Source organism: Battus philenor, unplaced genomic scaffold, assembly GCF_028537555.1.
Source record: "Battus philenor isolate CCGP_79_NKW_IND1 unplaced genomic scaffold, ilBatPhil1.0.hap1 SCAF_7, whole genome shotgun sequence".
In the NCBI taxonomy this organism is placed as follows: Eukaryota; Metazoa; Arthropoda; class Insecta; order Lepidoptera; family Papilionidae; genus Battus; species Battus philenor.
Window position 1 is genome coordinate 3301602 of NW_027181737.1, and position 15174 is coordinate 3316775.

Consider the following 15174-nt stretch of genomic DNA (forward strand, 5'->3'; position numbering starts at 1 on the left):
TAATAGTAAACCACCTACACTCGAAATTATAGCCGAGCTTATGTTTTTTTTATTAAATCCTGAACCTTAAAAAAAACTTAACTCTAAGACTTTATTTTTACTTTATTTTATACAATATATTTTATTTATTTTTATGAGAGGCCTATGCCTTGCAGCGAGCGTCTGTCGCTTAACATCTTGATGATAATATTCGAAGATTATACCGTATAGTTTAGAGGAGAAAGCTTGCATGAAAAGTAGCTGGTAAACCAAGTTAAAAAAATATTATTTTGTGAACGAATCGACTTAGATACTATTTTATACCATGCAACGAGAGTAAGGATCAATTTAAGAATTGTTTAAAGACCAAAAGGGATCATGACTCATGACAAAGGCAAAAGGGGGAGAGATGAATAAACTGTGCAACTATTAAATAAAATAAACAATGCTGTAGTACATTATTTTTGTCTTCAAACAAACTTACAAAAAGGAATTAATAATTAGATTAGGTATATAACAGTTACTGTTAACGGAACGAGGGTTCGACCTGGTCACCATGGTGATAACACCACGAGGGTTTTGAAGGTAGCGTGAACAACGCATACCCTAGAACGGACCATCCATAATAAAACAGGGCGATGGATTGAGTTCCTCACACAACCACCTAGAAAGGATTTAGTGGGTAGGAAACTCATATAACTCTGTCCTCCGCACATATTTTAACCATTCAGAAGATTTCCGCCACTGAAACCAAAAAAAAACTATTTACCAATTGGTATTCATTAGCGTGAATTTGTTTACTTGAATTTATGCAAATTAAATATAACTGAAATTAAACCCGTCTTAAATGTAAGCGATCGCTAATATCTTATCAGTTAATAACATATAAATAGACATTTTCAACACCAGTCTGATAGGCTCATTATTCTTTTATTTCTGGCAACACCCACGCTGTGACCACCACGCCTCCTATTCGCCGTCCCAATAGAGACATTTAAATTATTGGTTTAGAATACCATGCAACACGGTATGAAACTGATGCTAGTGATGTCCCGTGTTCATCGATACTTTTTTTTATTCCTTTATTATATAATAACGATAAATTGTTGTAAGTTCATAAAAAAGAGAATAATGTCTAAAGATTACTTTTTAATTCATAAATAGCGCCATTTTTGTGACGTGATGTTTTAATAATTTTCATTAATCACTAATTTATTTTTCATTTGATCATTTTTAAATATTGTTGCTTTTATAATTAATTTATCATATTAATTTTAAAGACCTAATTCAATAGAATCGGTATTAGAATTATTTTAGACAAGTTTGTTGTAAGAGGAATTTATCAAAAAAAATTGTCAGTTGTCAAACATTTTTTTTTTAATTTATGTGCTTTTTTATACAAGTAAAGTAAAAAAAAATTGAATGTTCGTATATGTAGTAATAATGAATATTTATTTATGAAGGTTAAAAATTCTAAATATATAAATACTTTACAAATAATTACATAACTTTTTAAATACATAAATATTTGGTCGTGTTAAATAATCTAAGTATATGTTACAAAAATATTAAAAATTTTATCAAACTAAAATATTAAAAACGTAACTACCGCCCTTACTACTCCAACCGTATACTTATTTTTTTATGCAGGGCTTGTTTGAATGGAGAATATATATACCATACAACGCGTCTTTTTTTTAATTAGTCGATACACTACGTAGGGCGTCTCATCTAACGTTGATTTTTATTTGATTTGTTAGTTCGATGCTGTAAAATCCAAAAAGATTAACAGTGCCCAACACCAATCGAATATAGCCATAATATACTTTTCCTAATTATTTTCTTTTGGTTTCTATAACTTAAACGTAATGTTAACAAAATTTCTAGAGAGTTTGGAGGATCCGCAACGACCCCTACTTGGTCCTAACTATTGGATGTTAAGAAAAATAGGTTTTATCCTACCCGACAACAAAATAGGCAAAATTTTGTATATTTTCATGCACTTATTCGTGTGCGTTTACGTTGTGTCTGAATATATTGAACTGTTTATGATCAGATCCGATCTTGAACTCATGTTAACCAACTTGAAGATATCTATGTTGAGCATTGTATGCGTTGTGAAGGCAAATACATTTGTATTTTGGCAAAGTAGTTGGAAGAAACTTATAGAGTACGTGTGTGTCGCTGATAAAGAGGAGAGAGACGACCTTGATCCAATTAAAGCGAAGGTTATTGTCAGATATACTAAATATTGCCGTAGAGTTGTATATTCTTATTGGATTTTAGTTGGATTAACCTTCCTTACGGTGGTAATCACACCTCTACTGCAATATTTGTCGTCGTCAAACTATAGAGAAGCCTTGCGTAATGGCACAGAGCCTTTTCCACATATCTTTAGCTCATGGGTACCTTTCAACAAGAACAAGTCACCAGGATCTTGGATTACGGTTATATATCACACTGTAGTTTGCTTTTACGGAGGTTGTACCATGGCAGCATATGACACTAACGCCATGGTGATAATGGTGTTCTTTAGTGGTAAAATGGATTTACTAAGGGAGAGATGTAGACATATTTTTAAAAATACCGGTGATCAGAAAGTGAATAATGTTCAAGCAGATGAAAGGATAAAAGATCTTTACAAAGTCCATGATCTTTTAATGAAGTAAGAATGGAATTTATTTATTTATATATACACTTTATGCAAAATCGGATTTAATGTCATATAGACAATTTTTAACAGTCAACCTACATTGATGCGCAGATAAGAAATAGGCAGATGTACAAATGTCGTAATAGAAAAAAAATACGAAACTTATATTACTATACATCCTTAGTCATTTATAACGGATGGCCAAGCTCCTAGTTAGTACTTGCCATTTTTTAAAATACTTCGCGAGCCGTAATTGAATACATATTCAAAAGATATGCAAAGAGATAATAATTGGCAACATACTAGTTGAAGTTATAAATATATATATTGTTATAAATATTAAAAATAAAACACAATTTTAATTCACTTGATAATTAAGTTATAATTAAAAAGTCAATAGTGTTCGATGTATAAATTTCAGAGTAATATTTTTTTTAAATTGAAAATACCACTGGTATATTAAGTGCCACAAATATTTTTCAAAGCCATATGCGGCCAGCGCGCCGTAGGTTGACCAACTCTTTAATATATATGTCATATGATATATACTATATAAAATACAAAATATAATGATAATAACTACGGCTGAATGCGTCACGAAATTTCTTTTCAAACACGTAACGATTAGTTAACTTTTCATAAATTATCCTAGTTGTATATTTTTTTTACATTAATACACAAGATAGATCGTTGAAAATAAGCATTATAATGAAAGGCTTTTATTTTAAATTTTTAGCAATATTTTTTCGATAATCCTATCACAAATAGTCTTTCAATACTTATTGCAAAAATTACTACTAAAACTGTTACTAAACTTTTATGAATGTAGTTGTGCCCACGATTTTTGGTCCGCGTGTATTGAACCTAAGTTACTCCTTATAACATCAGCTACTTGCTAGTATAAGTCCCGTCAAAATCGGCTCAGTTATTTTAGAAATTAGGTGGAACAAACAGACAGACAGGCGACCAAAAATTATAAAAATGTACGCATTTTAATAACGTAATTTTGGCATCTGTACCGTATATATATTCATAAGCATGTAGTAAAAAACTTTTATTAATATTATAAACGGACACTCCAATTTTATTTATTTATATAGATTCAATACATACTTCGTTGTTCATGGACTATTCAAATTTTTTATTTTAATACCTTCTTGGATTTTATTGCATTATACCAACATTTAAAAGTTTGTATAAATAAGATCGAACGAATCGGCCATATACGCGCACTAATGCTCACAGTAAAACGAAGGAAAATCGCTTACTTGGGACACGTTCTTCGACACCAACGATACAATCTCCTTCAACTTATCATGATGGGAAAGGTCGCTGGTAAAAGGAAGGTTGGTAGGAGAAAGAAGTCGTGGCTTCGTAACATTAGAGAGTGGACCGGAATCGCCAGCGCTGCTGAGCTATTACGCAGAACTAAAAATAAGGAAGAGAGCAGGAAGCTGATAGCCAACCTCCACTAGTTGGAGAGGCACTTCAAGAAGAAGAAGATAAATAAGATAATATTATATTTTGTTTTAGGAACGCAAAATTATTCAACTCCTTGCAGTCCCCGGTTATGTTTCTCTATGTGATAATGTGCTCGGCTGTACTTTGTTTCAGTGCCTACCAACTAACCGTATGTTATTTTACATCCACTATTTTTTTGTGTATCTTTTTTTTATTTAACTGTTCCAAATACTATTTTGATTTTAAAAATTAACTACTAAATTAATTTTTTTTTTTATTTATATAGTTATAATAAGAAAATGACCAATAATTAGCCACTTCCGCACATGCAGTCGTAGTCGTGCAACAAAGTGCACCGCCCGCCAGCCCACTGACGAATTACCTAACTACCACCGCTAAATCACTCAACACGTGTTTCACGCCTCCACGGGGCATCTTCAGGAGTAATGTTACACCGATTAGTACTGTGTTTGGCACTCGCATTGTTTGCCGCATGCGCATTTATCAGCGGGCTGGCAGGCGATGCACTTTATTGCACGACTACGAATGCTTGTGCGGAGGTAGCTATATATTGGTCCTTTTCTTAATTATAACTTTATAAATAACAAATATTATCTTTATCATACGCTACCATGTCAAAAATTAATCGAACATTCAAAATAGCCGCATATTTCCGCATAAGAAAGGCACATCAGTACCAATATAATTGTAAAAAGAATCGAATGTACATAACCCACGGAAAACTTAAAATCACAATATATAATTAAGCTGCAATATTGACTAATGAGTTTTATTTAATAACAGTCGGCTACGGATACAACGCAAAAGCTATTGATGGCCGAATATCTAGTCTTCGGAATCATGCAACTGTTTTTATTCTGCTGGCACAGTAACGACGTCATCGAAAAGGTAATGTATATTTTTTTAATTAAGAAATATTATTAAATGGACTTACAGTCTATTTATTATCTTAAAATAATTTATAATAAAAAAATAAAGCAATCGTGACAGCTAACCTCACTACAAACCTGGCTAAATTGTTGTAGAGATTTTATATTAATTGGTTCGATTTAAAAAAAATCAAATGTGTATCGGAATAATAGCCTTGGTAATATTTTTATACAGCGTAATGTTAGCAACTCTGTCTTAATATGCATTATTTCGGTGTTTAACGCTATCTACTATCCTTAATGCCGTCGGTTTAAATAATTAATGCAAAAAGTGTAAATTACACTATTACCTACAATCGCTAATCTCAGTCTTCTACCGTTGGTTAATAAAAATAATTAATATTATTTAATTAGCTAAACTTTATACATAACCTCTTTATCTAAATTAAAAAATAACACGACAAGGTTATGACTTTTTATGCATTTATTATACATTATTGTAAAAAAAATGTTTTGTTATACATTACATAATATGGCGTTGTTTGTAACAGCAAGTTTGTCTCCATTTTTAAAAATGACGGACAGCAGGACTTACTACCGTATTTTCAATCCTGATACGCTCAAGTTAAATACAGTAACATTTTTTGTGAACATATTATTGGACATGAGGGTTTTCAGGCATTTATATTACATATACATGATGATTAATTATAAGTCTTACATATCTAAAGAGGGGTAGTACATTCGTTCCCAAAATCTATTGTTCCAAAAATAATAAACAACGTAATGATAATAAAGTAAGAAAAAGCAAATTCAAAATTTTGTTTACTACATATTAATTATCGTTTACTGCTATCCCTGCTATAAGGAATCATCCTGTTTAAAGATGACTTTGAAAACAACGTGAAAGATGAACTAAAATTTACTAATATTTTAAAATAGACAGAACGAAAACATTTCAGAGCGGCAACGTGAGGCTAGGCCCTTATGAGAGTGCATGGTGGAACGCGAATCTGGGGCAAAGAAAAAATATATTACTTCTCGCTGGACAGCTGAGGCGCGTCCACATCTTCACAGCTGGTCCATTCACAAATCTGTCGCTTTCGACATTTATAACGGTATTTAGCATATCATTTTATCATTGGACGTGATCAGGATACATAAAAACAGACGAATTGTAAAAAAAACACATATTTATAAACTGTGTAATTTCTTTTCGTGTTGGTATTTTTTTTTTATGGATAACCACTGTTTTCCAGTTGGTATTTTTACAAGGCACTAAGGGCGCTTAGCATAAAACCTTCATTAAGATTGCGAAGCTCGAGGTTTCCTGAGAAGCATCAGATCGTGCCGTAGTACAGTACCGGGACACTGGGGACGTCGGATTTGGCTGTCAATCATCGATTATACCTATTTGACTTCGTCTATCAATATTTTTGTTTTACTTACACGTTATTTCCGTTACAGTAATACCGCAACTTTTTTAATTTTTTTACAGATTTTAAAAGGGGCTTACAGCTATTACACACTATTGCGGAAATAGATTTTATTTTAAATTAAATAATAAATGAATAGCGTAATATACTTGTGTTTTATTGTTAACGCAATTTCTTGCACTATAAAATGATTTTTTTACCTGTTTACATGTATGTAAGGCGTATTTGCACTAACTAAACAGAATAAAGACATAAAATGGCGGTATTTCTGAATTATTCGCCAACAACATTAAACTTCAACTTTTATATGGAGCGATACCCAAAAATTTAAAAGTACATTTAATACGTTAGATATTATTGAAAATTAATCTATACTTTTTACTCTTCGCCTTGAAAAAACTAAGAAGTACAGTGATATTTGTTGGTCTATGACGTCGAAATTATTTTTGTTAACATTTCATTTCATGTAATGAAATCCTTTCCTAAATAATACGATAATAATAACTTTAGCAAATATGTATTAACCAAATACTAATCAAATATTTGGTTATAAAGCTTGACAAGTCTAATGATTGTTACAACTTTATTATAAACGACACAAATTCATAAATTTAACGAAAAGTTTCTTTTTGAACTGTTTTTTTCCATACGCACATTTCTCCTTACATTATTATATAAATAAAACGTAGACATATTATTTCAAGTATATTAAAAAAAAAACAATCCTAAAGGCTTTTGATCTTTTGACTTCACCCAAACTTTCTGTTTACTCGAATAAAAAGTAACACACGCATCTGACACTTCTCCCTTCCTCTATTGGAACGGAGATTTATTTTTACTTCTTCCTTCACTGTGAAGTTTTTATTAACAGTTTTATGTTTCTGAAGGAACTCGAAATTAAATAAACAAAAAGCTCGCTTACGTTCCGTTTGTACTGTAATTTGTTACTTGATCGGTAAGCTGTTGAAAGTTCAATAAACTTGGAATGTCAGGTCTGTGAAGGCCTGTTAGTTAGAAATGACATTTGGCTATACGTATCGGTATTATTTTTAGAGAAGATTTTAGTGTGTTATTTCTTAAGTAATTCGGTTTTTTATCACAATTGTTGCAAATATTGACATGGAAAATCAGAATCCACAAGAAAGAACAACACCTATACAATATGTACGGGGTTCACGTGCCTTTCGACAATTTAAAAATCCCCCACAACCTCATATGTGTATTCAAGACACAATAAAAGACACTTCGGAGAAGTTATATATAAACGTCTTGGGCTGGCAGAAAATAGCAAATCCTAAGCAGTATTCTGATCCCATACCGTTATATGGAGGGATGCAGGTATGTGAAATATTTATTATTTTCGAGTCTCCAATTTTATTTTTTATTATATTGAGCGTAATAAAAAAGAAAAAATATCTATCTAACATAATCATGATTTCACCAAATATAGTTTTACCGTTAGTTACGTTAATTCTTTTTGCTTAGGTACACCAAGGATGTGGTCCAAACAGTAACAGGCCACCACTTCTAGTGTTTGCTGTGATGGTCAATCCCGACATATTGAAAGCTAATGGAAAAAATGCTACCAATCCTACAGTATGTTTTTTTTTCATATATATATAATAAAAAAGTTTACATCATAATAATATCTAATCTTTGGCACTTTAATTACTAATAGATTGATAAGATCTCTGTAATAATAGTGATATGTTTTAATAAGATGCTTTCATTTCTCTGTATTACTAATTGTTGAAAAGATTTTTTTTAATATGCTTTAATTTTGTCATCAATGTCCCTAGTACAATATATATTTAATGTTCAAGGAATGCTCACTGAATAATTTCCAATTGCTAATCCAATTACAAATTTGCTAATAACAAGATTCTACAGATAAACATAAAAATTTAAATTAAGAAAATACTATAATTTATTTTAGCTTTTGATTGATCAAACCTATTTCATAGCTATGATATATCTGTGTCTTGTTACAAGTTGAAAGTAATCTTATACAGTGCTTGAATAGAAATCTTTATTTTAATAAATATACCGCTGTATATTATTTGAAATAATGTTAAATATTTGGTCGCTATTAGATTTATTGAATTTTTTTTATAACTAAAAAGTATAACTAGTAATACTTTACTTTATCATCATCATCATTTCTATATGATATCCACTGCTGGGCATAGGCCTCTCCTGTACATTTCCAAGGTCAATCTTACCAAGGTTGTCTGTCGACTTAGTAGACAATCTTTTGCTGAGCTGCAGGTTCGTAATTTCCATTCCAGAACCTTATGACCATACGGTGTAGACCAAGACAAGTGACCATTGTTTCTGCATACTGTGTAGTCTACCTACTGCCACTTTAACTTATATAATAACTAAAATAACTTGCCAATTTGAAGGGCCCTGTATGTTAGTCATCACTGTTAAGTTACAAAAATAAAATTTTGGTAAAACATATTAACTTTTAGTACTATTTGCTTTTTCAAAATGTAGTGTATTTATTTTAAAACTCTTTAAAAATTGTAACCTTTATGGTAATTCATTTTTTAATAATTTTTGTTAAAACTAACATTAATGTATATATTAAATCATCGGAAATAACATTTTCAGTGATTATAGAATCTCATTATTATGAATGTTTTCTTCCATAATTTCAGGATCGGGAAGCTTTAGTAAGTCTTCTCTGCGATTTTGTGGAAGCAATGAATCCAGGCCTTGCGCTTTCCAGAAACCCTGTTATATTAAAGGACAGGGACTTGGCTGGAGAGCTAAAAGATGTATGGCTTGCAGTGCAAAATAAAAGGGAAAGGGAGAAAGGCATGAATCAAGATGTGATGTATAAGGTAAATAATATATTTTTTTTTTATTTTAAGGTGTAGTTAGTTCAAAGTACTTATATCTGGACACTACAGTTTCGCAATAAAAAGCATAAAAAAGTTGCAGGCAATGTTTTTATGTAGTTTATTTAAATATATAATAAATGGACAATAGGTGCATTCACAGAGTATTGGATTGGTTTGTCTGCCAAACAAAATTTTCTTAATTAAAATAGGTATTTCACAGTGACTAGTTAAAGCAGGGGTAAGCAACCTTTTAATTAATGGGTCAATTTGCCCCCTAAAAAATTTATTATAACAAATATTAATAATCTACTTACCAAAACTACAATATGCACGCAGCTTTCTTATGCATCACTTTGTTTAGATAGGTGGTTATTATTAATTATTGTTACAGTTTAGCATGTACCACCATTTTATTATAATTAATTTTATAAAAATACACTAAGGAAAGAAAATCAATAAAATAAATTCAATTTTAGAAATCCTTGGTGGACTGCATAAACATGTTTAACAAGCAGCTGCAAGTGGCCCGCTTGCTCTGTGTTGCTCATCCCTGAGTTCAAGGCATAGTTTCAAATCAAATTGCCTAATATATTTAAACATTAAATAAACTATGTAAAAAAGCTATAAGCTTGTATTCATCATTGTCAACCTATCAGCCAATAGATGCTCACTGCAATATACAGACCTCCCCATGGTGCCATGATGACTCATATTGTATTGCCTACATCCAGTGATCTAATATTCCTGTATTAATCTTCAAGGATTCCAAACATTAAAATAAAGACGTCTCTTGTTTTCTAGGTTTATGATATTGATGGAATTGGTGGAGAAGAAGCAAATGAAGAAGATAGAACAAATTCTAGAAGCAGCAGGCAATTTGACAATGGATCACCAAACAGAAACCACCATAATAGTGAAAAAAAGAACACAGTGAAATCCTCAAAACAGATTTTGCTCAATGCAGGACAAAAATCAGAATTTGATTCTGGTATGAATAATTACCAAATCAACCAAAATCAATCTCAAAAAGACAACAGATGTGGCAACATGGACTCGGACACTACATACTGTACCCCAGTTTATGGTCAAATTGTTTCGAGTAGAGAAAATCACAATCAAATTAATGAAATACAACAAAAATTTGCTACAAATGAACCAACAAAACCTTCCAGTTCGTTTAAAAAAGATTGGAACCCTGTTCACGGAAAGACTGAAGGATGGAATGATTCGAAACATAACATTATTAAAAGTTCCGAAGACGGTAAAAAACAAAAGTGTTCAAAAACAGATAAATCAAACAAACAAGTAAGTAATGGGAAACATTACGACTTCTTTCCTGTGTTTGACAATAAAGCAAGCAACTTAGAATTGGACGAAGAAAGCAGTGCTGGAGAGAGCATAGGAAAAAAACTTGACGAGGAGGAAGACAATTCTAAAATAATAATAGACCCCATGCAGAAATTAGTTCTGCTTTCGACTGATAATAAATTATGTGATAACAAGACGAGTGCTCTCAGCTCACTTAGCTCATAATTTTAAAGCTTTTACGAATTTTTGTATCCCCATTGTTGGAACGGTATGTATTGCTTATGTTCATAATGGGACTCAAACGTCAAATACTAAACCTTAGATATTTAATGACATTTATAATGACTTACTTTTGTGTAACTAATTTATTACCACAGCTTATCGCATTAATAACAATTGACATCGACTATTCATATTAGTTTAATTACATGAAGAAGACATTATTTCTTCATCAAATATTATAGAAACTTTTATTGACATGTGTATAAAGATTTAAAAAGCATGAAGTGCCAATTAAACTAATAAAGTCATTATATTTAATTGTAACTGTGACAGTCTGAAAATTTTTTGAGATAGATTAATAGACAAAAGAAACTGTTTACGGAGGCCATTCCTACTCGGAAGCAGGCACAGTGATCCCCCCTATAACATTGCAGAATAATTCCGCGTACATACATTTTCGTACAACACACTCAAATGACCCCGTATAACGCGTTATGCAAATATTTCTAATTGTTTCAGTGTTACTGTTTTATTCACAATTTCTGTGCATTCAGTTTCGTCTACTTCGTAATTTTGTATAAAGAATATATTACAGTTTGTTAATTTCCCTCACAACTAAGGTTTTGTTTCGTTTTTCGAAATGTTAGAGATCTTTTTTACTTAAAACATAAATACCATAAGTTTAGATTGATTATTAATTTTTGTATATTATGGATATAATCAATGTTCTTATTATAAAAAAGTTAAGAACACAAGTTTAATTAAAAACAGTTTTGTTTAATTATAAGAAAACAAGTGGCATAATATACGCCAATTTGAACTGTAGAAATATAGTATAAATTTCACAGTACTGAAATAAAATGTGGGAAATCCCCGCATTACCCTCCTTTGTGCAAGGGACATAGAGACTCATTTTAAATTTACCGTTTTATATATGCTATAGAGGGAATTTCTGTGTTGCTATCCATCTCACTCTCCTATCTGTGTGAATATATAATAAATCAACAAGAGACAATATATCAACGAATCAATTTCAGTTAAATATACAGCCTTATTTGATTACTGGTAATGGATGACAAAAGTTATTTGTATTTTATTGAATGATACAGTATTATACTCAAGACTTGCTACTTAATTATTAAATTAATTATAAATTTTATATGAACCATTCATTACATATATATGGCTTATTAATATTTTCAAACATTAATTATAAATTTTTAACAGTAACACTGGACAGATGTATATTTAATTAGATAAAACATGACTATATATATTAAAAGGTTTAGTGTTTGATGTATATATGTAATATGTTGAAGAGTGAATAATGTTATTACTAGTCAAAAACATTTGGACATAGTTATAACAATAGAATTATTTTTAAAGTTGATATTAATCAGTAATGGATACAGAGATATTGGGAAAAAAATTTTGACCAATCATATGGAAAGTGTGACAGTTCACGAAAATATGCAGGTTTAATTGATAATGTTTTCTGATATAGAAGCAATTTCAAATGAATTACATTAATGACAAACTTGCAGTGTGAATGAGTACATAATATATGGTTGTGTATTTTTTCCTAATGTTTTATAGCGAGTGTGTGCCATTAGGCAATGTTGACTCCCGTTTTGCATTTGTTAATAATTGTAACATTGGTAACATTTGTACATTGCTATATTTTTCATTGTTGCCAATTGTAAAATTAAATATAAAAAAATAAACGAATGAGATGTTCAATTGCTCATGGGATATTCTAAATTTTAAAATGTTTAATGTTTCAAGTGCTTTGTTATGCCACCAGAATGGCTGCGTTCTTAAAATAAGAAATATGCAAAATGGTTGTATATAATTTATGCTCCCAGAATTATACTAAATTTGTCAAACCATGTAAATAAAGTTCTCTTTCAACTTTACTTGGTAAAACAGATGAAAATGATATGAAATAGTTCTGAATATGTAAAATAGTAAAGCAATCTAAAGACGCAAACACATCTTTAGATTGCTTTAGTTTGTAAGAAAATGTTGCCATGTGTGTTTACACACGGCAACATTTTTAAAAGCTTCGCAAGTAACAACTTTTTTTTATATAAACTAAATTTTTAAATTACAGACAAACTGACGTTATACTACCATATAAAACATTCCTTGATTTTATTAATGGCATACAATGAGTTTAAACTTTCCTATATTAAAGTGTAATATCAAAGATTTGCCAAACCAACACAAATTGCATTAAAATTTCAAGAATGTGTATACTGGATTAATATACCAAGGGACAAAATTTATCAAAAAGAAAGTAAATTATGACAAAGATGTTACTTGATCCTAAATACATGTTAATTATTCAGAACAATGCTGTTAAATTCCATTTATATACTTGCATTTTACTACAATGGCACAAATTACAGTGCTGCCAAGTGTTTTAAAAAATTTGGCAGACTTTTTAAATAAGGTTGATTACAAAAAACTCACATTTCTTTCAATATTTTTCTGTATGGTCATTATATATATGATTAACATTCCAATTATACATATAACTGTATAATTGCTAAACTAATGGTTTATACCATTGTGTGTCAAAGTGATGACTGCAAATGTGAAAATTTACAATTATTTTAAGAATTTACATAAAATATTTTTATTTTGGTATGAATTTTTTAAATATATTGCATATTTTATATTTCATTTAGAATAACCAAAACTATATATTTAAAATGCATATTTTATAGCATTGGTTATTCTTGAAGCGATTTTCAACTCTAAATGGACATTTTCTATTGATTTTATCTGTTGCCTTCGTTAAATATTTAAATTGGTATATATATTCACCATATTAGAAGACCTAAATAATTAAGCGAATTTATCTTGAATTCATAAATGTGCAAAGAAGTTTTTTTTTTATTGACCTGATATGTCAAATTAATTTTGTCATAGAACTTTCTAGAAAACTTAATAATCGAATATACCATTTTATTTACCAATATGTCAAGGATTCATTCATCTTCTTCGTATAATAATGATATATAAATTTTTATATGATACTTGTGCTCAAAATAATGTTTTTTTCATGTTTAAAACTTGCTAAAAATCTTTGTAAAAAATGGGAGCTAATTTTTTTTAAGGACATAAGTCCGTTGACCAATGTGTACACTGTTATTGCAGTATTTATTTACATAAGGAATGCAGTCATTGTGATTATTACCAGCGAATGTTTAATGATAATTGTATTAGTATATGTAATATATGTTTTTAAAATCAAAATAACACACCTCGACAATTGTCTAACACTGCCATGAGACGCTAAAACCTTATTATCACTTTAATATGTTTTTAGTGCACCTATGTTATATCCTAGATACTCCAACATTATTCCGACTACAATTTGGCTGATAGATATTTGGACGACAGACAATGTTTCAAAACCATTATATATCATTAGTTTTTTCTGTGCAACTTATGACAAATTTATCATAAAAATCTAAACATAAATCATTTCAGAAATAATAAATAACATAATGATAATTTAGTAAGAAAAAACCATTTTCAAAATATTCAAAGTAATTATTTTTTACTATCTATGCCTACAGACATTGTACTGTCAAAATTTATTCGCCTGTCGCTTTTTAGTAGGAAAACATAACTGTAAACTATTTCAGAGTGATCAATTTATACAGGATGTTTGGAAATTGGTGTAAAAGATGTATAACTAAATGGGCTATGTTTTCTCTTCTTTGAAGCTTTTCCAACATCCCATGCCCGATCCACTCTGTGTATAAACATTTTTTAAAAAGGCTATTAGACCTGTTGTCTGTTCACAAAATGTCTGTCGGTCATATATCTTTCGACATTATATCTGGACACGTATATTCTCTAAACTTGTAAAATGTTTTACCTCGGAATATTACGTAATTACTTATAAAGTGATACAATTGTAAGATGAATTTTATAATGTTTTAGATACAAAACCCAGTCTTGTGTATTTTTTTAAGTAATCCTTTGTGCAATCTTTGTTCTTATATAATAGTTTACTTGTGCTGATTTTTATAGATTAATTGTTAGACGATCAAATATAGCATGCGGTAGTAACCTCGAATAGAAGTGAATAGTTCTGAATCAACATCTCTTTATTTTTTAAAAGTTTTTATTTTATTTACAACAGCGATTCGTTATAGAATTGTATTATTCCATTAACATTGCATTTATATTTATAAATAGTGTATATTTTCGAAGTTATATGCATTCGATATTTTAAACTTATACGGTACGTTTTATAAAGAGAAGTATTTGTAATTTTTAAGTTTTAGATTTTACGAATTTTGTATTTGCTGCAAGAAACGCCTTTAACGCTACACGTAATGTTCCTTTGCCCTGTA

At 30.0% G+C, this 15174-nt stretch overlaps 1 protein-coding gene across 1 annotated transcript; it reads left to right on the top strand.

Moving 5' to 3' along the window:
• The first annotated feature begins 1847 nt into the window (after positions 1-1847).
• Positions 1848-11965, top strand: LOC137931314 (uncharacterized). Its single transcript, XM_068774768.1, has 9 exons — positions 1848-2644; positions 4166-4262; positions 4898-5002; positions 5946-6101; positions 6482-6513; positions 7529-7757; positions 7905-8015; positions 9083-9268; positions 10070-11965. Exons 1-9 carry the CDS (start codon positions 1848-1850, stop codon positions 10799-10801), a joined length of 2445 nt encoding a protein of 814 aa, XP_068630869.1. The 3' UTR covers positions 10802-11965.
• The last annotated feature ends 3209 nt before the right edge of the window (positions 11966-15174 follow it).